The sequence below is a fragment of the Schistocerca nitens genome, chromosome 3 (assembly GCF_023898315.1).
Source record: "Schistocerca nitens isolate TAMUIC-IGC-003100 chromosome 3, iqSchNite1.1, whole genome shotgun sequence".
NCBI classification, from domain to species: Eukaryota; Metazoa; Arthropoda; class Insecta; order Orthoptera; family Acrididae; genus Schistocerca; species Schistocerca nitens.
The window spans coordinates 655884222-655907890 of record NC_064616.1 but is presented as its reverse complement, the minus strand read 5'-3'; the positions used below and the strand labels follow the sequence as shown (position 1 = coordinate 655907890).

Here is a 23669-nt window from a genome sequence, read left to right as displayed (position 1 = left end):
GGCATGGGTGTGTGTGATGTCCTTAGGTTAGTTAGGTTTAAGTAGTTCTAAGTTCTAGGGGACTTATGACCTAAGATGTTGAGTCCCATAGTGCTCAGAGCCATTTGAACCATTTTTGAACATAACTAATGAGGAGGTATTGAATAGAATTGGAGATAAGAGAAATTTGTGGCACAACTTGACTAGAAGAAGGGATCGGTTGGTAGGGCATATTCTGAGGCATCAAGGCATCCCCAATTTAGTACTGGAGGGCAGTGTGGAGCGTAAAAATCGTAGGGGGAGACCAAGAGATGAATACACTAAGCTGATTCAGAAGGATGTAGGTTGCAGTAGATACTGGGAGATGAAGAAGATTGCACAGGATAGAGTAGTATGGAGAGCTGCATCAAACCAGTCTCAGAACTGAAGACCACAACAACATCAACAACAACAACAATTCCCAACTAGCCAACCAATAAATTACTTCCTGGGTCCTACAGCTCTGAGGTGGCAATCAGGGCCACATTAACTCCTTCCTACTTCCGCTGATTTTCAGCCAGCCTAATCCCTCCAGGTACAGGCCAGCTTGACAACCGATGTGATTTTATTTTCTGTGCATGACGTCTTTTGCATCTCGTGATTATCTTGCAACGGCGACATCAGCGTATTATCAGACGGCGGGTACACAATCCCATGCTTAAATGATTACGCATAAAACCGCACGAAAGTTTATCCAATTGGAGTGGAAATGAGAAAGTCACAAAGTGAGGATAAGCATCGGAATGAATGCAGGGATCTGACTCAGTCTGAAAACTGAGTCGACAATAGGCTTCCAGAAGGCAAATTAAAGCAGTTTTTGCCAAGTAGCAAGCAAATCACATCTTCTCCAAGTTTATCGTATTTGTCATGGGTGGGCTCATTTTGCAATTTCATCCAATGAACGATTGACGCTACATAATCACCCCTCCAAGTCTTCGTACGGGGCGACAAAATTTCCGGTCTTGTGAGTCGAAAAGTGACATAGGAACTTAAGCATCATTCTCAGGAATTTTTCGTAGTGGCACTTTCCAGTACCAGCTGCTAACCAAATTCTCTCGTGCACTCCTTTAATAATTCCTTTAAGTGTTTGTCTGCGTTCTAAACTGTCAAGAAGGCTGCAACGCTACAAAAAAACTCGCTTTTTCTAACATAAATGCCTATAAGCCTTTGCTCAACTGTCCTCAGGTATCTGTCGCTTGTCGGTGGCCCTCTGTAGACAGTGACTTACTAAACGGGCCAACCTCTTCAGAGTGAATCAAACACTTCAGTTAACTCACACTGTATAGCATTTGAGAAAAACTCACTACATCCATATGAGGTGTAAGTGGAGCCCTTTTGTTTTGAATAACTGGCAGCAAAGTATTACAATACCCTCCTAATCTTGGTTTTATCTGGCTAGTGCACGTGCTGAACCTAACTCATTGATGTCTCTTATGCTTTTTTCAATGCATTTTATATTTCACTTAGTATGCCACAGATATATTTCTTACAACATTTATTTTAATTAATCATAAGAATTAAGTTTCACCATAGACTTTTAAGGTGTTCTTTGGAACAACGACTTAAATGAAATATGCTGACATCGAGATACAGAGCATAAAACGTTTCAAATATTCTTTCATATTCATTTAAAACGCTCATAGATAAACTAAATTTCAGTCATATATAAACGAAATATTGTGGTTTCATAATATATGACATGACGGTGTAATATGTAAGAATGACTGTCTGCTTTGGATTTCAGTTAAGTCGTTGTTCAGGAGAAGCGCTCTACATTGGCGAATTCCTATATTATATTACACTATCAATTGATGTTAACATCTGGTAATGCTGAAAGCAAGGGGAAACTACAGCCGCAATTGTTCCCGAGGGCATGCAGCTATACTGTATGGTTAAATAATAATGGTGTCCTCTTGGGTAAAATATTCCGGAGGTACAATAGTCCCCCTTTCGGATCTCCGGGCGGGGACTACTCAAGAGGACGTCGTTATCAGGAGAAAGAAAACTGGCGTTCTGCGGATCGCAGCGTGGAATGTCAGCTCCCTTAATCGGGCAGGTAGGTTAGAAAACTTAAAACGGGAAATGGATAGTTTAAAGTTATATATAGTGGGAATTAGTGAAGTTCGGTGGCAGGAGGAACAAGACTTCTGGTCAGGTGAATACAGGGTTATAAATACAAAATCAAATGGGGGTAATGCAGGAGTAGTTTTAATAATGAATAAAAAATAGGAGTGCGGGTAAGCTACTACAAACAGCATAGTGAACGCACTATTGTGGCCAAGATAGACACGAAGCCCACACCTACTAGAGTAGTACAAGTTTATGTGCCAACTAGCTCTGCAGATGATGAAGAAATTGATGAAATGTATGATGAGATAAAATAAATTATTCAGGTAGTGAAGGGAGACGAAAGTTTAATAGTGATGGATGACTGGAATTCGAGAGTAGGAAAAGGGAGACAAGGAAACATAGTAGGTGAATATGGATTGAGGGATAGAAATGAAAGAAGAAGCCGTCTGGTAGAATTTTGCACAGAGCTTAAGTTAACCATAGCTAACACTTGGTTCAAGAATCATAAAAGAAGGTTGAACACATGGAAGAATCCTGGAAATACTAGAAGGTATCAGATAGATTATATAATGGTAAGACAGAGATTTAAGAACCAGGTATTAAATTTTAAGACATTTCCAGGGGCAGATGTGGACTCTGACCACACTCTATTAGTTATGAACTGTAGATTAAAACTGAAGAAACTGCAAAAAGGTGGGAATTTAAGGAGATGGGACCTGGATAAACTGATTAAACCAGAGGTTGTACAGAGTTTCAGGGAGAGCATTAGGGAACAATTGTCACAAATGGGGGAAAGAAATACAGTAGAAGAAGAATGGGTAGCTCTGAGGTGAAAAGACGAGGGCTAATAGAAATCCTTGGGTACCAGAAGATACATTGAATTTAATTGATGAAAGGAGGAAATGCAGTAAATGAAGCAGGCAAAAAGGAATACAAACGTCTCAAAAATCAGATCGACAGGAAGTGCAAAATGGCTAAGCAGGCTAGACGACAAATGTAAGGATGTAGAGGCTTATCTCACTAGGGGAAAGATAGATACCGCCTACAGGAAAATTACAGAGACCTTTGGAGAAAAGAGAACCACTTGTATGAATATCAAGAGCTCAGATGGAAACCCACTTCTAAGCAAAGAAGGGAAAGCAGAAAGGTGGAAGGAGTATACAGAGGGTCTATGGGTCTATACAAGGGCGACGTACTTGAGGACAATACTATGGAAATGGAAGAGAATGTAGATGAAGACGAAATGGGAGATACAATACTGCATGAAGAGTTTCACAGAGCATTGAAAGACCTGAGTCGAAACAAGGCCCCTGGAGTAGACAACATTCCATTAGAACTACTGACAGCCTTGGGAGAGCCAGTCCTGGCAAAACTCTACCATCTGGTGAGCAAGATGTATGAGACAGGCGAAATACCCTCAGACTTCAAGAAGAATATAATAATTCTAACCCCAAAGAAAGCAGGTGTTGACAGATGTGAAAATTACCGAACAATCAGTTTAATAAGGCAAAGATGCAAAATACTAACGCGAATTCTTTACAGACGAATGGAAAAACTAGTAGAAGCCGACCTTGGGCAAGATCAGTTTGGATTCCGTAGAAATATTGGAACACGTGAGGCAATACTGACCTTACGACGTATCTTAGAAGAAAGATTAAGGAAAGTCAAACCTACGTTTCTAGCATTTGTAGACTTAGAAAAAGCTTTTGAAATGTTGACTCGAATACTCTCTTTCAAATTATAAGGGGGCAGGGGTAAAATACAGGGAGCGAAAGGCTATTTACAATTTGTACAGAAACCAGATGGCAGTTATAAGAGTCGAGGGACATGAAAGGGAAGCAGTGGTTGGGAAAGGAGTAAGACAGGGTTGTAGCCTCTCCCCGATGTTATTCAATCTGTATATTGAGCAAGCAGTAAAGGGAACAAAAGAAAAATTCGGAGTAGGTATTAAAATCCATGGAGAATAAATAAAAACTTTGATGTTCTCCGATGACATTGTAATTCTGTCAGAGACAGCAAATGACCTGGAAGAGCAGTTGAACGGAATGGACAGTGTCTTGAAAGGAGGATATAAGATGAACATCAACAAAAGCAAAACGAGGATAATGGAATGTAGTCGAATTAAGTCGGGTGATGCTGAGGGAATTAGATTAGGAAATGAGACATTTAAAGTAGTAAAGGAATTTTGCTATTTGGGAAGCAAAATAACTGATGATGGTCGAAGTAGAGAGGATATAAAATGTAGACTGGCAATGGCAAAGAAAGCGTTTCTGAAGAAGAGAAATTTGTTAACATCCAGTATAGAGTTAAGTGTCAGGAAGTCGTTTCTGAAAGTATTTGTATGGAGTGTAGCCATGTATGGAAGTGAAACATGGACGATAAATAGTTTGGACAAGAAGAGAATAGAAGCTTTCGAAACGTGGTGCTACAGAAGAATGCTGAAGATTAGATGGGTAGATCACATAACTAATGAGGGAAGTATTAAATAGAATTGGGGGGAAAAGGAGTTTGTGGCACAACTTGACAAGAAGAAGGGACCGGTTGGTAGGACATGTTCTGAGGCATCAAGGGATCACAAATTTAGCATTGGAGGGCAGCGTCGAGGGTAAAAATCGTAGAGGGAGACCTAGAGATGAGTACACTAAGCAGATTCAGAAGGATGTAGGTTGCAGTAAGTACTGAGGGATGAAGAAGCTTGCACAGGATAGAGTAGCATGGAGAGCTGCATGAAACCAGTCTCAGGACTGAAGACCACAACAACAATGCTGGGTTTCATGTTCATGTTCCTGCTTTGTCCCAGACAATTGTGAACATGTGTCTGCAGCGTGCTGTGCCTAGCACTGAAGCCTTTTCATTTGCCTCTGCAGCAGATACAAACGCAGTATGCGTTGACGCCAAAGTATGAGAGCAGTAGGGCAGTCGCAGCGTCAGGACACTTTTAATATCAAATTGATATGAAAATTGATGAATTTATCACCCCCGCCCACCCCCACCCCCTAAAACGCCCGCCGCCGCACCTGGATAACGTCACGTATTTTTCTCAGCCTGCACGTATGCCCCAGCCCGTCCTCCCCCTCGCCCCTACCCAGAACCTACCCTATTGGCGGGAATTTCGAATTTTGGTGGGAATTTCGAATTTTAGTTGGAATGCCTTTGTTTGTGGCACAACTTGACTAGAAGAAGGGATCGGTTGGTAGGACATGTTTTGAGGCATCAAGGGATCACAAATTTAGCATTGGAGGGCAGCGTGGAGGGTAAAAATCATAGAGGGAGACCAAGAGATCAATACACTAAGCAGTTTCAGAAGGATGTAGGTTGCAGTAGGTACTGGGAGATGAAGAAGCTTGCACAGGATAGAGAAGCATGGAGAGCTGCATCAAACCAGTCTCAGGACTGAAGACCACAACAACAACAACAACAGCCTTTGTCCCAGGGCTGCGCTGACATCCCACCCCACCTCCCCTCCCCCCACCCGGGAATCGGTGGGATATTAAAATTGCTGGTATCCTTTCCGGAACTTGAACCCTGGTGCTACTGGATGGAAAGCCCAAGTGCACCCCCTAACACATGGAAACTGTTCAGATGCAGGAGAGGAAGCTTAAGTTAGTGTACTTTATTTATTTTGGTCGGGAAACTGACGCAAAGATCGATCCTAATTACGTAATCAATCACAAAGATCAGGTCTAATTACGCAACGATATGCATAGCACTACACAAGGATGGCACAAAAGCGCTATACATCGGAAAAACTGACGATACCACAGAACTGGTGTTATCCTGCTGTGAAAAAATTTCGCAATACCACTCGAAACTAGCGACGGACACACACACTCAAACTCTACCCTACACCTACGAGCTGGCAGAAAAAAAGGCTGGGGAGTAAGGTACTATCTTAATTCTTTCTGGTTTGGAATACGTTCAACTGATGAGATGCTGGTGTTGGGCAGAGAGAAGTTTAAAAAGTGTATTACATGTAAGCATACAGCATCAGTCGCTGTTTGATGTCAGAGTTTGTTCCAGGAGCCTGCTCAGAAACCATCCTGCAGCCCAGGTAATCGAAGCCTATACACGCTACCACAACTGATGCGAAAAAATGCGTCACAGTTCTAATCATACTTCGAAATTGTCATAAAAAACCAGCACTCGTAATGAACAGGTCATAATGCAGCACATGTACTGGGGAAAATCGTCGTCCTAAAGGACTGCAGGGGGGGCGGTAGTTGAATGTGCGTTCTCCTCGATAGGCCGAAAATCGAGGTCCCATTCATATCTCCCCCCACCCCTCCCTCCCACCGTCCATCTACGATGGCGGGGGGTGGGGGTGGGGGGTGGGGGGTCATGCTCCTTCAAACAGCCAGCTGCTTCGCCGACCGCCTTGTGGCGCGGGCAGGCCACTGTCCGCCCTTTGCTGCCACCCTAAGCGGTCACTCGCCGCACTCGGCTTTCCACCATCTGGCCGCCACCTTTAGGCGAGGCTCCTATGCCAATACAGTAGCGTGTATAGTCAACTAAACAATAGTAGATAAAAGGACGGCCGCCTCAAGTGCAACTTGTTCATCTAAAATATAGCGACAGAGCCCCCACACGCCACCCCCCTGGACAGAGAGTTGTTGTGTCCGGTGACCACCAATGCAGACACGCTCCCCCCGGCCACTCATTCGCAGCAGCCCACAATTCTGAGATGGAGAACAATTGTGTTTGACGGCAACGCATCTATAATCAAGCATCTATTAAAAAATGCACAACACATTTGCGACCATAATAAATGTCCTCTTTCCACGAAAATAGGAAAAAGTCCATTTTCTTTTAGTTTTATCAGCAAAATCGGTATAGTTTTTACTGCAGTCGCATCTCATTATTTTGTGACGTCCAGGGAAGTGTACCGTCACCGACCACAAATGATGAGCAGAGACATGACCACCCTGAGCAAAATCAGGAAAAAGAAAACTTTGACCATTTTGGTGCGAGAACTACTGGTCACTGAAGACTGTACTCGTTATTTTGAAACCATCATCGGAGTAAACAAACCACGAGAATTTGAACTCCAAGGGAAAAAAATCTATATTAAGCCAATTCTTCCAGCTTGTTGAACAAATGAGACGACCTGAGAGGATCTTTCGCGTTCAGTGTCTGTAAATAAACTGTCATCCACCTGAGTATTACAAACGTTTCAGACAATCTTTCACGCCATTGGCACACATATCAAGAAAAAAACAACACATTTATTTTACGTTTGACAAAAAGAAGCTGTAATCCAAGAGAATGTAGCTGTTCTGTACACTCTGACAGGGCCCCTTTTACTAGTGCAATGCTGTATCATACTAGCGTTTACAAAGCAAATCGTGAGAGTCTATCTCACCCTGTGTATGTGGAAGACTGAAATTTCGTTAAAAGATATCGCGAAAACGAAAAAAAAGACACAATTGTCAAGAATCATTCCGCAGTGCCCTTGCCATCTCTTCCACCCGCCAGGCGGCACGTGATTGATATAAGTATGATAGGCTAATTAATTAACTAATTAAATTGATCACGAGAGTCACTTTACATGGCAAATATTTTTTTCCAGCTTTCAGATTACACAGACCAGCTAGGACAACTGGGAATCCATGGAGGGAACACGATGTTCCTTTCGAGGAACATTATTGAGAAATGGCATTTGAAGCTGACCACAGAGGGATTCTACAGTCCAAAACATACACAACATACCCTGCTTAAACGTCGGTCTTGAGTCTACAGGTACACACGTGAGTCACTGGTAATATTACACTTTCAGGTAGAAATGCTGTCTGCGATTTGGAATCAAGTCTATCCATTCTACAACATACGCAAGTTGTATCTTGTAGAGACATCTTTTAATGGTTACAGCCACTGGTGAATCATATTCGTGCCACTCTCGTATCTCGAAACGAGTCACCCTTTTTCTTTTTTTCTTTCGAACCTGTCTGCTAAGGATCCCATACACCAAGAACCCCAGCGCTGTGTTTAGACAGTCCTTCTGCATCTTGTAAGTGCTCCTAGGTCTCTGTCCCATCCTTCCTCCAGATTAGTCTATGTGATCGTCCAAATTTAAGTCTGACCTGAGCAGAAGTGGGAGAGGGCTATATCTAAGACCTTCTGCGTCGTGTGGGCAAACAGGACGAGCTGAGTTAAAAAATGCAACATAAGTGCGTGTTTGATCACTCAATGCAAATGGGAACGTGGTGTCAAAGCTCTGCCAACCACGTACAGTGTGTAAGGCCAGCACCAAACGAAGCTTTCCCCTGCAACACGAGGTAGCAGAATAGATAGTATGATAGGTTACAGTGGTGTTTCCTGTTGGGAAAATTAGGAAGACTACACATCATACATGTTATGGAGGAAGGACAAAGATTTTGCTATACATCTCCAAATCACATACAGGTAGTCCGAAGGAGATCTGTGTCGCTCAGGGTGTATTCATGTCTATCACACAACCATATGAAGCGATCCTAATAAATATACAGGTATTGGTTCATTGGAGTAGATGGTTCGTGACTGAAGTCGCTTCCACAGACCGCGGTAAAGTTTCATCACCTGTACTATAGGATGACCGTATCCAACAGACAACCAATCACACGAGAGGGCTCTTACGTTGCTCCTTCATAAGCAGTTTAATACATTGTGTTTTTCAGTTGTAACACACCCAATCAGCGTACACCACCGTACACTTTGTTTTTTAGACCATGACTTAAGAGTGCTTTGTCAGCTGCTGCTAAACCGAAATTAACACGTTTCGATCCTCTGGCTTTCACAGAAAACTGTACACTGCATGGCATAAACTATACAGCTACCAAACCACAGGCTGGTAGAAATAAAACGCAGCCGCGATGTTTCTGATTGTCAAAAATGTGGAAGACACCGCAACATATGGAAACTGGAAGAGTTTGCGGTATTGTAGAGCGCTTCCAGCAACTGTTCGAAGGTGATTACCTGTACAGTTAATATCTTCCCATCGAAAGGGTAGCGGATGTCTCGGTGCTCCTTTTCGAAAAGCATTGTTCCTCCATTTTGCAGTCATGTACATGATTACTGTTCCATTGTTGACCATCGCCAGAAGGTGCTGTTCACGACATGCGTGGGTAGCATAAATAAAAAGAGGTACTGTTATTATATTGGCGAAAAAAATAAAAATAAAAACATGTGTAGGGTATAGTAGCACATGGAAATAGAACGAGTCTGTAGCAATGAGAAAACGCTTGCAAACAACTGTATTAAGGTATGACCTTAACATGTAATCCCATGTTCCACAGCGACAAGCAGCAGATATCCAGTGCTCTATCAAGGTTCGCTCCATCTCAACAGAATGATGTCAGTCATTCATTACGCAATATTCAACAACGTTCCCAGTGGACAGTTGGGATTGGACTGTAATACACACCGCACCAGATAGCAAGATCAATTTTAGCAATTTTACCCAGAAATCGGAGAGAGGAATTTCCACCACATTCTGCAACCTGTCTAGAAACAGAGTTGAGTTAATGCTGTAGGAGAGTGTACGATGTGTAAGGTCAGCGTAAAATGAATCCTGATCCTTCAGAACGATGACAGTACAAACAGTTATTGTGGTGTTTCTTGCTGGGAAAATTAGGACGACTCAACATCGAAGCACATCCGTGCCCCTCAGAATCCATTCACGTCTATCACCCAAACATTCTATCATTGTTATCCTGTACCACTGAGCAGAGAAAAATTACGAACTATAAAAGCTCCGTTAATTTCTACCGATATATTTTTACCGCATCTCTCTCTTCAGGTATATCTAAAACAAATACCATCTACATGCCAGCATCGAGCGTATGTGGTGCGAATTTTTTTCCATCAGGATAACACCAGTTGTATGGTATTTTCAGTTTTTGCAGTGTATTGCATTTTTACACCGTCCTTGTGTAGCGCTATGCAGATAGTTGTGTAATGAGGCCTGATCTTTGCGATTAATTATGTAATTAGTATCGATCTTTGCGTCAGTTTCCCGACCAAAATAAATGAAGTACACTAACCTAACCTTCCTCTCCCACATTTGGACAATTGCCATGTGTTAGTTGGGTGCACTTGAGCTATCCATCCAGGAGTCCCAGGGCTCGAGTCCTGGAAAAGGCACAGCCATTTTTAATTTCCCGTCAGTACCAAGTGCCTCTGGTGGTTTAATTGTGTTAGGAATGGGGGGTTACACTTGGGCTTTCCGCCCAGAAGGACCAGGGTTCGAGCCCCAGAAAGGATACCGTCAGTTTTAATTTCCTGTCAATTCCCGGGTGGGGGTGGGTGGGTGGGTTGGGGGGAGGGTTGTCCACACCTCCCTGGGACAAAGAAATTCCCACCAAAATTCGAAATTCCCGCCAATAGGGCAGGTTGGTGGTGAGGGGGGTAGGGGAAGAGGGGGTTGGGGTACACGTGCAGGCTGAGAAAAATAAGTGATGTCATCCAGGGGCGGGGGTGGGCCTGGCGGGCGGCGGGAGTGTTTAATTGATCAATTTAATTAATTTACATATTAATTTGATATCAAAAGTGTCCTGACGCCGCGACTACCCTACTAGTTATGAGTCGAGTACATTTATTTGTGTTTCAGATTAATCATGTTTAAAATTTGCTGACGCTGCCATTCTTGTCTAAGATATTTATGATTTATATCCCATTTTATTAACTGAGGTATTTTTCCCTACTAAGATAGTTAACTGTTTCTCATGTCGTATTTCTTCATGTTTTAAGTAGATGGTATTACTGGTATCTTCTTACCATGTTTCACTGCTTTCACTTGTAGACATGCACATTCTTTGCGTTTGTTGACAAACCTGAAGACGATTACAATACACTGAAAATCTGAATCAAGTAAAACGTAAAAATTCGGTGATGAATGATTGATATGAAAAGTAGGCACAATCATTACATACCTCCTTGCAAGGAAGCTTGAAGAAGTTTCCTTTTTGTCAAAGTTTATAACCAAGTGGTTTTGTGCCTTTTCGTCAGAGTAACTCACATGTGTTAACTTTTTGGTCTGTCAAGGAATTGCCTATCGATGACTTAAAGAATATGCGTTGCAATACGGAAAAGTATCTTTCAACCTCACCTCTAAAGGACAGCAGTTGCAGAACGGAAAGATCTTGTCACAGCGGTTTTTCCAAATCATCTGTTGTTACCCTCAAAGACATCACGATTTTCCAGCTTTTGCTGCCTCAATAGTCAGAAAAAAACATGCTACAGGGCCCCTAGTTGGACCGGTCCACCGTGAAAGAGGTTTGGGCAACAGAAGAGAAACAAACAAAACATCTGCAATTGGGCGCAGAAGCAATGAAGGAACGTACAAGAAGAAAATGACAGAAAAGTAGGCGATGCAGGAAATAGAAAACACGACCTTCATGCACCACCACCAGGAACGTTGGGTAAAAACTGATCTTTCTAGAAAACCATCACCGAATTAATCATTAAGTATGTTGTATCTCTTATGTGTCAAAATATGATTAGCAGTCTAACAGTAATGATGATGTAGACTGCTATTTGTGTTATATCCTTCTAAAACTGTCACACAGGGGAGAAATAGATTAAATGTTGGCTATTTTATCATGAGATGCGAGGCCACGCTTCAGACAAGACAATACCTATATGTTGTTTGTGTGGACTAGTGACCTGGAGTTTTTGCATCTTTTGTTTTTCTTTGCCGGCCGCGGTGGTCTAGCGGTTCTAGGCGCTCAGTCCGGAACCGCGCTGCTGCTACGGTCGCAGGTTCGAATCCTGCCTCGGGTATGGATGTGTGTGATGTCCTTAGGTTAGTTAGGTTTAAGTAGTTCTAAGTTCTAGGGGACTGATGACCACAGATGTTAAGTCCCATAGTGCTCAGAGCCATTTGAACCATTTTTTTGTTTTTCTTTGCAGTGTAACGATTACTGTTCTACTGATATAAAGAATTACTAAGCATATGGAACTTGAATTAACATTTGCCTTTCAAAGAGCTATTTTATTTCTATTAACTATTATAAAAACCTGGTTAAAGAATCCTATTACTAATTTTTCAAAGCGTTTTTCTAATTTTGCACAATCATTACTTTTTATTACATTTTCTTGACTCTTTATGCTTCGGGGGATGGATAGGATTGAGGGAGCACGGAACATTCAATAGTGGTAAGCCAAATGAATTTATGGTCTGTGTTGATGAAATTGGCGCAAATAATAATTTGTTATGACAGTGAACAGCTGATGTTATTTTTCATCTCTTCTGTTATCGAGGGTATTTCTTTTTTTTATGGAAATAGACGTGGGCAATTTTTTCACTACTCATGATGTATCCTGAACACAGCAACATGCAGGATACACTGGTAATGAGACAACAAGTCAGATGATTATAACTGGTTACTTCACGTAATTCTTGTCATTTAGTCCCTATTACACTGTAGAACCTCACAGGTGTCACACGAATGCAAGTACAAAATAACATGCAGATTAAAACCAACGCACGCATCCCATTGTGTTCTCGTGCAATGTGGCCCAGGTCTGGCCACTCTACCGTATTTACTCCTTTTAGCATAAAAAACTGCGTTTCAGCTACGATATATACACTCACGGCCTGCGACGGTGGCGCTCCTGGCGGGTGGCTGCTGCGGCTCCGGCAGGCGAGGGCGTCGTGAGATGGCGTCTAGGGACGTAGCGTGCGGTACGCTTGGTACCGCTTCCTCCGACATCTGCAACACACCATCAATTGTGTTGACGCTCACAGGTTTTCCTTTTTGGGTTTTCTGTTTGCTTCCAGTACCTTCTGGGTATTAACACAACAGCAATTTCTTGAAAGAAGGGGAAACTCACAAATATAATCATAGTCAACCACCATAATCGCAGCGTAAAGGCGAAGAGAGACTCACATCATCACCGCTATTGTCTTTAGTGGCTGTGCGAAGCGACGACGAAGTAAAAAATATGTATCAAGTAGTCTGCAACAGTGATTGTGTTAGAGCAATTAGGCAGTTCTACCAAACTAAAAACAAAACGAAAGGCAAATATTTTCCTCAAGTTGGACACATGTTGAGAAGTTGTAATGAAAATTTATACTGAATTCTTCACCGAGATCTGCTCAGATAACTCCACAGTAGAGTGATGTAAAACGAAAAGCACACACTCTTTGGTTTAATAGTGACAAGTACAAAATTACGGGAAAGTTTGGTCCACAGTGGTCTGTAAGGGGTTTTATTGAACGAATATACAATTTCAAGGCAACTCGAGTATCTATTAGGAGAAATATGTGGGATATCTTAAGTCTCCACAAATTGCCCTCCGCAAAAGATTTTTCAGAAATACTCAGAAAATTCTGATCCTACGTAAAATCTTATCGAAAGTCTCGACCATCAACCGTCATCAGACGTACCAGAATGAAAGACAGCGAAAAGGAAACATGTATTATTAATGTTACGTTCAAAATCGCAATCACGTAGGAATATTTTACTATGGTACCACTGTCAGGCTACTGTGAAAAAACTTAAATGGATGAAATAGAAATAAATATTCTCTTTCCAGCAAAAACTATTGAAATGGTATAATACGATATTGCGGTTCCTTTGTTATTACGAAGCAATGTTCCTTCCTATTGAATATTTATCCACAGACACGAGGCAAGCGGCTTTCAAGCAAAACGTCTCCCCTCTACGGGAATATACATAATGGATGTACGAGTACAGGTTGTAAACACATGGTTGACGACATATGGAAGTTTGGGCGTGCCCGTGAGTCGTATTTGGATAGCCAAATAGTAAGGCGATCGCTCACGATAAGCGGGAAATATGGATTTGCGTGCCGGTCCGGCACGAATTTTCATTGCCGTTATTCCATTTACGCAACTCCGAATACATTTCATGGCTATCAATGAATAATACCCCGTGTTCATACTCAATTCCTGTTAGGGCACACACTGGGTTACCTGCAGAATTACGCTCTTCTCGGCTGACGTCGCAAAACTCACGTTTAGAAGGAGAGTGTAACAAACAGATGCGCGACATTGTAAGTCAAATATCCTTCTACGGGATCCGGAGAGGGGGCAACTTTTCATAAAGCATTAAATAAATACATCCTTGAATATATTTTAACCTCAATAAAGAAATGTCTGCAAAAACTAAAGAGTTTCCCGCAACACAGTGTAGATTTAGCAAAAATCTATCGTGTGAAACTGTGTGCGATCGTTGCACACGTAGAATGTTCCCAAATATTTTTTTTCTTGAACTGCTGAGTTATAGAGCCCAGTGCGATGCTTAGGAAAGCGAGTATTTATTTATCAGAAACTATGTAAACAGAGAGCACACGAGAAAGCGTGAGAGGGCTCAATACATGCAAACGACGTCTCGAACACTGTAAGTAGCAAACTCAGATTACTGAAGGTGTTGTCGTCGATGGAAATGTATCATCGTTGAGTGATTGCAGGAAAATTCAGAACAACAAAACAACAATTACACAATTTCCACTTCGTGTAGTAAATTCTGCATGCTTTATATGTGAATAAATGTAAAGTCATGATCACAGACAGAAGAAGAAACTCCTGGAGCGGTAAGTAAGACAAAAATTTGTAGAAAACGTAATGTGAGAGGAACGGGTGAAGTTGTGTGGAGGTTGTAGTGGAGTGCAGGCATCATGGAACATTTACAGTTGACGAATGATTAAAGACTGTGATACGTTTGGGTAGCCAGCTTCAACTTACTTACTTAATACACAGTACGGGCTACGTTCATGGCAAATAGGGTCGGATGTCTTTGTTATTTGCGATAATGTGATACACTATTTGTTTGCTTCACTTGCTTGTCTTTGTCTTCAGAAACAATCTTGAACGTTTTGTATATACTACATACCAAGCAGCAATAGGTATTGTAATTGTAAACTGTCGAAGCTGCACTGGTAAAGTACCGGAACTTCAAGCGCTGATAGAAAGCACCGAAGATGAAATCGTTATAGGTACAGAAAGCTGGCTGAAGCCAGAGATAAATTCAGCTGAAATTTTTACAAAGGCACAGACGGTGTTTAGAAAGGATAGATTGCATGCAACCGGTGGTGGCGTTTTTGTCGCTGTTAGTAGTAGTTGATCCTGTAGTGAAGTAGAAGTGGATAGTTCCTGTGAATTATTATGGGTGGAGGTTACACTCAACAACCGAGCTAGGTTAATACACTCCTGGAAATGGAAAAAAGAACACATTGACACCGGTGTGTCAGACCCACCATACTTGCTCCGGACACTGCGAGAGGGCTGTACAAGCAATGATCACACGCACGGCGCAGCGGACACACCAGGAACCGCGGTGTTGGCCGTCGAATGGCGCTAGCTGCGCAGCATTTGTGCACCGCCGCCGTCAGTGTCAGCCAGTTTGCCGTGGCATACGGAGCTCCATCGCAGTCTTTAACACTGGTAGCATGCCGCGACAGCGTGGACGTGAACCGTATGTGCAGTTGACGGACTTTGAGCGAGGGCGTATAGTGGGCATGCGGGAGGCCGGGTGGACGTACCGCCGAATTGCTCAACACGTGGGGCGTGAGGTCTCCACAGTACATCGATGTTGTCGCCAGTGGTCGGCGGAAGGTGCACGTGCCCGTCGACCTGGGACCGGACCGAAGCGACGCACGGATGCACGCCAAGACCGTAGGATCCTACGCAGTGCCGTAGGGGACCGCACCGCCACTTCCCAGCAAATTAGGGACACTGTTGTTCCTGGGGTATCGGCGAGGACCATTCGCAACCGTCTCCATGAAGCTGGGCTACGGTCCCGCACACCGTTAGGCCGTCTTCCGCGCACGCCCCAACATCGTGCAGCCGGCCTCCAGTGGTGTCGCGACAGGCGTGAATGGAGGGACGAATGGAGACGTTTCGTCTTCAGCGATGAGAGTCGCTTCTGCCTTGGTGCCAATGATGGTCGTATGCGTGTTTGGCGCCGTGCAGGTGAGCGCCACAATCAGGACTGCATACGACCGAGGCACACAGGGCCAACACCCGGCATCATGGTGTGGGGAGCGATCTCCTACACTGGCCGTACACCACTGGTGATCGTCGAGGGGACACTGAATAGTGCACGGTACATCCAAACCGTCATCGAACCCATCGTTCTACCATTCCTAGACCGGCAAGGGAACTTGCTGTTCCAACAGGACAATGCACGTCCGCATGTATCCCATGCCACCCATCGTGCTCTAGAAGGTGTAAGTCAACTACCCTGGCCAGCAAGATCTCCGGATCTGTCCCCCATTGAGCATGTTTGGGACTGGATGAAGCGTCGTCTCACGCGGTCTGCACGTCCAGCGCGAACGCTGGTCCAACTGAGGCGCCAGGTGGAAATGGCATGGCAAGCCGTTCCACAGGACTACATCCAGCATCTCTACGATCGTCTCCATGGGAGAATAGCAGCCTGGATTGCTGCGAAAGGTGGATATACACTGTACTAGTGCCGACATTGTGCATGCTCTGTTGCCTGTGTCTATGTGCCTGTGGTTCTGTCAGTGTGATCATGTGATGTATCTGACCCCAGGAATGTGTCAATAAAGTTTCCCCTTCCTGGGACAATGAATTCACGGTGTTCTTATTTCAATTTCCGGGAGTGTAGTTGGCTCCTTTTACCGACCTCCCGACTCAGCAGCATTAGTGGCAGAACAACTGAGAGAAAATTTGGAATACATTTCACATAAATTTCTTCAGCATGTTATAGTCTTAGGTGGAGATTTCAATTTACCAGATATAGACTGGGACACTCAGATGTTTAGGACGGGTGGTAGGGACAGAGCATCGAGTGACATTATACTGAGTGCACTATCCGAAAATTACCTCGAGCAATTAAACAGAGAACCGACTCGTGGAGATAACATCTCGGACCTACTGATAACAAACAGACCCGAACTTTTCGACTCTGTAAGTTCAGAACAGGGAATCAGTGATCATAAGGCCATTGCAGCATCCCTGAATATGGAAGTTAATAGGAATATAAAAAAGGGAGGAAGGTTTATCTGTTTAGCAAGAGTAATAGAAGGCAGATTTCAGGCTACCTAACAGATCAAAACGAAAATTTCTGTTCCGACACTGACAATGTTGAGTGTTTATGCAAAAAGTTTAAGGCAATTGTAAAATGCGTTTTAGACAGGTACGTGCCGAGTAAAACTGTGAGGGACGGGAAAAACCCACCGTGGTTCAACAACAAAGTTAGAAAACTACTGCGAAAGCAAAGAGAACTTCACTCCAAGTTTAAACACAGCCAAAACCTCTCAGACAAACAGAACCTAAACGATGTCAATGTTAGCGTATAGAGGGCTATGCGTAAAGAGTTCAGTGAATTCGAAAGTAAAATTCTATGTACCGACTTAACAGAAAATCCTAGGAAGTTCTGGTCTTACGTTAAATCAGTAAGTGGCTCAAAACAGCATATCCAGACACTCCGGGATGATGATGGCATTGAAACAGAGGATGACACGCGTAAAGCTGAAATACTAAACACCTTTATCCAAAGCTGTTTCACAGAGGAACACCGCACTGCAGTTCCTTTTCTAAATCCTCGCACAAACGAAAAAATGGCTGACATCGAAAGAAGTGTCCAAGGAATAGAAAAGCAACTGGAATCACTCAACAGAGGAAAGTCCACTGGACCTGACGGGATACCAATTCGTTTCTACACAGAGTACGCGAAAGAACTTGCCCCCCTTCTGACAGCTGTGTACCGCAAGTCTCTAGAGGAACGGAAGGTTCCAAATGATTGGAAAAGAGCACAGGTAGTCCCAGTCTTCAAGAAGGATCGTCGAGCAGATGCGCAAAACTATAGACCTATATCTCTGACGTCGATCTGTTGTAGAATTTTAGAACATGTTTTTTGCTCGCGTATCATGTCGTTTTTGGAAACCCAGAATCTACTCTGTAGGAATCAACATGGATTCCGGAAACAGCGATCGTGAGAGACCCAACTCGATTTATTTGTTCATGAGACCCAGAAAATATTAGATACAGGCTCCCAGGTAGATGCTATTTTTCTTGACTTCCGGAAGGCGTTCGATATAGTTCTGCACTGTCGCCTGATAAACAAAGTAATAGCCTACGGAATATCAGACCAGCTGTGTGGCTGGATTGAAGAGTTTTTAGCAAACAGAACACACCATATATATATAAATGACCTACTAGATAGTGTCGGAAGTTCCATGCGGCTTTTCGCGGATGATGCTGTAGTATACAGAGAAGTTGCAGAATTAGAAAATTGTAGCGAAATGCAGGAAGATCTGGCACTTGGTGCAGGGAGTGGCAACTGACCCTTAACATAGACAAATGTAATGTATTGCGAATACATAGAAAGAAGGATCCTTTATTGTATGATTATATGATAGCGGATCAAACACTGGTAGCAGTTACTTCTGTAAAATATCTGGGAGTATGCGTGCGGAACGATTTGAAGTGGAATGATCATATAAAATTAATTGTTGGTAAGGCGGGTACCAGGTTGAGATTCATTGGGAGAGTGCTTAGAAAATGTAGTCCATCAACAAAGGAGGTGGCTTAAAACCACTCGTTCGACCTATACTTGAGTATTGCTCAACAGTGTGGGATCCGTACCAGACGGGTTGACGGAGGAAATAGAGAAGATCCAAAGAAGAGCGGCGAGTTTCGTCACAGGGTTATTTGGTAACCGTGATAGCGTTACGGAGATGTATAGCAAACTCAAGTGGCAGACTCTGCAACAGAGGCGCTCTGCATCGCGGTGTAGCTTGCTCGCCAGGTTTCGAGAGGGTGCGTTTCTGTATAAGGTATCGAATATATTGCTTCCCCCTACTTATACCTCCCGAGGAAATCACGAATGTAAAATTAGAGAGATGCGAGCGCGTACGGAGGCTTTCAGACAGTCGTTCTTCCCGCGAACCATACACGACTGGAACAGAAAAGGGAGGTAATGACAGTGGCACGTAAATTGCCCTCCGCCACACACCGTTGAGTGGCTTGCGGAGTATAAATGTAGATGTAGATGTAGATTGCAGTATACTGCTTTTTGTGTTTGATCAAGATTTTGTTAGCAACAGATATTTATTTCCTGAAATATGACAAGTATTTTTAGAAATAGATCTCTACCGTGTCTCGAAGCTCTCCAGACTATCACAACGAGGATCGGAACACAAATTTTGATTTCAAATTTAACTCACGAAACAATGATGCGCACTTACACTTACCATAGGAAACCCTGATTATCTGACTGTGGGTACATGATTTAGTGGAAACTGGAGTAGATATCCGGTAGTATATCACGAGGAGAGATACATTTCGCAGAAAAGTTACGCTGTATTCATTTCCAGAAGCTAATTTGTTATCATAGATAGGACCCACATGTGTAATCCAATGCGTAAATAACTACAGCTGCCTCTTTGTGTATCTCCATCACCAAGAGACTTCTGTCAGCAAATAACAGCTCCAATGCCTTTGTAGTATTCTAAATTTCCTTGCATTATAACATGGCAAAAGAAATTTCTGTCTGAAAGCATTTTTGTGTCAGCACCACAGCCTTACCCATTCTAATTGTCACTTCAATAACTTACACAACAAATTAAGAAATAAGGGAGAGTAGTATAGCTATGCACATTTTACCACACGTAGGCATCGGGCGACGAAGCACTTAAGGTCACAATGTCACCTGATACCGCAACCACGCTTCTCAGGAAATTGCATACTGCAAATTTAAGGTTATGACATCATATCAACCAAGTGTCAAGATCAGGGTCCCTCCAAGGTCACCCACCCATTGTGTCAGTATGAGGACATGACCACACTCCCTCCTTGACCTAGGCCAATAAGATGCCTTAAAAAGGTGGAGAAACAAGTTGTCCCCTCCCCACTCTTTCTCTCTAGTCCGATTGTGTGAATCTCTTCAGTCTTGGTCTGTGCATGATAGGGGAAGTATCATCAGCGTAAAGTGCCATCAGTGATAACCACCATCTCTCTGGAGCTGCAGTTAGGTGGTTCCCTCCACCCTCTCCTCTAGGAAAATTGTGTCAGGCTATTATCCAGCTTAAAAATGGCGTCAAATATTGTTGCAGAGGAAACTGTGGTGTAGTGGTTATGATACTGGCCTATTTCATGGAGGGTCGTGAGTTCAAAACCCAATTGAACTGTAAAATTTTAATTACTATATACGATTCGAGTACATTCTAGAACTATCCACAAATGTCAAGAATTATTGTACTGGGATGTTCTGTAACTGTATATATACCGTATGTGTTCTGGCCAGAGGCAGTTCGCTCTGCACTCTTGTATGTGCAAGTGCTGAATAAATCTTCGTTCAGTGAAGGTAGTGTTATTCATTCATATAATTACACCTTCTTCTACGTTAAATTATTGTCTTAATTTATGATAAAAATTATGTATGTCACTTACAGTATGTGACTAAAACATTATGGGAATTGGAAGGGGTGCATTGTCGTGCATTACTATAATTAAATAGCATGTGGCATTTTCTGTAACTAGTCCAATGTATGAGCACCTCTCGCCGCAATTTACAATTTTGGGGTAATTCGTTACATACTTGACCAATTTTTCTCCAACTTTTTCGGGTCGGCAACCAAAGATGCACGTAAACACTAGATTGTAAATATGCTATATCTGCGAGTAGCCAGACACTTGAGCATGCATTAGAATCCAGGAGAAAAACATATGATGGTGCATGGCAGAAGGGCTGCCTGCAGAAGAAAACGTGACACCAAACAGTAGCTGAGTTAAACATGGCAGACTAATAGTGGACAGGACAAGGACAAGACAAAAGCAACCTATGTAAACGATGAAGTGCAAAGTGGAAGCCTCCGCAGTAACGATGGAAATCGACCGAGACCAAAGAGAAAGAGAAGCCAAATTGTGATCGGAGAGAAAGACCAAGTGCCAAGCAAGGTTATTATTTAATAGTTCATATTATAGGGATAACAATAGCCGACAATATCAGACACGAGTACAGAACTAACTGACCATTTGCTGGGCAGCCGTATTTATATCAGCTACGAGGAACACTACTGGCCAGCTTATCCACATAGCGAGACAAGTGGTGCGCTCATGCTGCAAGCACGGTGCTGTAGCGAGGCTGTGTCCTCTAATGGCTATCTACGTCCATTAATTGCGGAGGGCATTCAACTTCCGCAGAGCCGGAAACAGATTCCTTTCCTCCAAAACAGGCGCATATGGGCAGAAACACCTTGGGCCGTAGTTTAGGGGTGGAATGGAGGAACGGGAGAAGACTCGGTCCCTTCAACCGCCGACTGCAGTAAGGGAAGATGTTCGGCAGTGTCCATTTGGACATATATGGCTGGGTGTGCTACGGATTCCACCGACCCACACTGATAGAAGCGATCGCTGGTGCACAAGTGGCTGTAATGGGATAACTGTCCAATGTATGTTGCCACTCACTATCAATGTGGAAGCAGGGGACCTTCTGTTGATCGAAATCAACAGGTAGACACGACAACACATCAGCAAGGGAATGCTGTGCCATTGTCTTGTACCGGACGGTGTAATTGTATGCACTCAATGTGCTGTTCACACTGATAGGCTGGAGTGCGGCTGAAACTATGCCACCAACGGCTTCTCATGCGTAATTAGGGAGAACTGTGAAACGAAACTATATGCTTCCAGAGACCTCTTCAAGTTTCAAATATCTATGAAGTATATACGTAGACTGATGTGATGGAGGAAAATTTGTATCAATGCTGGGATTTGAACCCAGGTCTTCTGCTCACAAGGCAGATGGACTAACCACTGCGTCACACTGGGACAGTGGCTTTGTACAACTGCACAGACTACCCCACCACGCTTCACTCCTCAATCCAAAGTACCATTCACGCCTCAGCCGAATTGGTATTCCCCCTAAACTCTAACATATTTGCAGAGAAACTCTTACAGTACTGGAATAGCACCTCAGCATGGAACAAAACGGGGGATCCTGCCTGAAACCCAGACACCAATGCTTTAATCAAACGCACCTGGAAGATGTACTTCTGCCCCACTCATCTGCCCTGTGTCTTGTGTCCTTATTACCCCAGCAGAAATACTGCAGAAATAAACCTTTGATAGGAAATGGTTGTTGGACTCATGGTTCTTTAGGTATTATCCGTCTTGATTTTCGGTACATGGTATATGACTTTATCAAAGTGCAGAATTCAGAAAAGTATGTTTCTCAAGCTTTAATATAGCACTTACGTAGAATACCTATGTCATCAGTGTTGACTTTCTGTTAACAAAGATCGTCTACCCTACACTTACAACTTCATTTCGAGTAGAGTATCCTACAAGCTCCATTATGTATGGCTGTCAGTACTTATTTTATTAGTGTGTTGCTTTGTGGTACTGCCTACCATGATTAGCAAAATGTTCCATTAAAGTTACAGTCTTCTACGCCACATATAACCCAATTTCGAGCATCCTTATTTTCAAATGAAACTTACTTATGACGAATAGCCAGAACTCCAGCAGAGCAATGGAATCAGATATGTAATATACACTCCTGGAAATGGAAAAAAGAACACATTGACACCGGTGTGTTAGACCCACCATACTTGCTCCGGACACTGCGAGAGGGCTGTACAAGCAATGATCACACGCACGGCACAGCGGACACACCAGGAACCGCGGTGTTGGCCGTCGAATGGCGCTAGCTGCGCAGCATTTGTGCACCGCCGCCGTCAGTGTCAGCCAGTTTGCCGTGGCATACGGAGCTCCATCGCAGTCTTTAACACTGGTAGCATGCCGCGACAGCGTGGACGTGAACCGTATGTGCAGTTGACGGACTTTGAGCGAGGGCGTATAGTGGGCATGCGGGAGGCCGGGTGGACGTACCGCCGAATTGCTCAACACGTGGGGCGTGAGGTCTCCACAGTACATCGATGTTGTCGCCAGTGGTCGGCGGAAGGTGCACGTGCCCGTCGACCTGGGACCGGACCGCAGCGACGCACGGATGCACGCCAAGACCGTAGGATCCTACGCAGTGCCGTAGGGGACCGCACCGCCACTTCCCAGCAAATTAGGGACACTGTTGCTCCTGGGGTATCGGCGAGGACCATTCGCAACCGTCTCCATGAAGCTGGGCTACGGTCCCGCACACCGTTAGGCCGTCTTTCGCTCACGCCCCAACATCGTGCAGCCCGCCTCCAGTGGTGTCGCGACAGGCGTGAATGGAGGGACGAATGGAGACGTGTCGTCTTCAGCGATGAGAGTCGCTTCTGCCTTGGTGCCAATGATGGTCGTATGCGTGTTTGGCGCCGTGCAGGTGGGCGCCACAATCAGGACTGCATACGACCGAGGCACACAGGGCCAACACCCGGCATCATGGTGTGGGGAGCGATCTCCTACACTGGCCGTACACCACTGGTGATCGTCGAGGGGACACTGAATAGTGCACGGTACATCCAAACCGTCATCGAACCCATCGTTCTACCATTCCTAGACCGGCAAGGGAACTTGCTGTTCCAACAGGACAATGCACGTCCGCATGTATCCCGTGCCACCCAACGTGCTCTAGAAGGTGTATGTCAACTACCCTGGCCAGCAAGATCTCCGGATCTGTTCCCCAATGAGCATGTTTGGGACTGGATGAAGCGTCGTCTCACGCGGTCTGCACGTC

At 43.9% G+C, this 23669-nt stretch overlaps 1 protein-coding gene across 2 annotated transcripts in view; it reads right to left on the bottom strand.

Annotated features, from left to right (window-relative positions):
• Nucleotides 1-23669, bottom strand: part of LOC126248620 (potassium voltage-gated channel subfamily H member 2-like) — a 1319698-nt gene that overhangs the window by 299500 nt on the left and 996529 nt on the right. For both annotated transcript variants that reach the window (XM_049949785.1, XM_049949783.1), the window contains exon 6: nucleotides 12656-12773. In XM_049949785.1, coding sequence (XP_049805742.1) covers nucleotides 12656-12773 — 118 coding nt within the window. The remainder of the gene's footprint in view (nucleotides 1-12655; nucleotides 12774-23669) is intronic.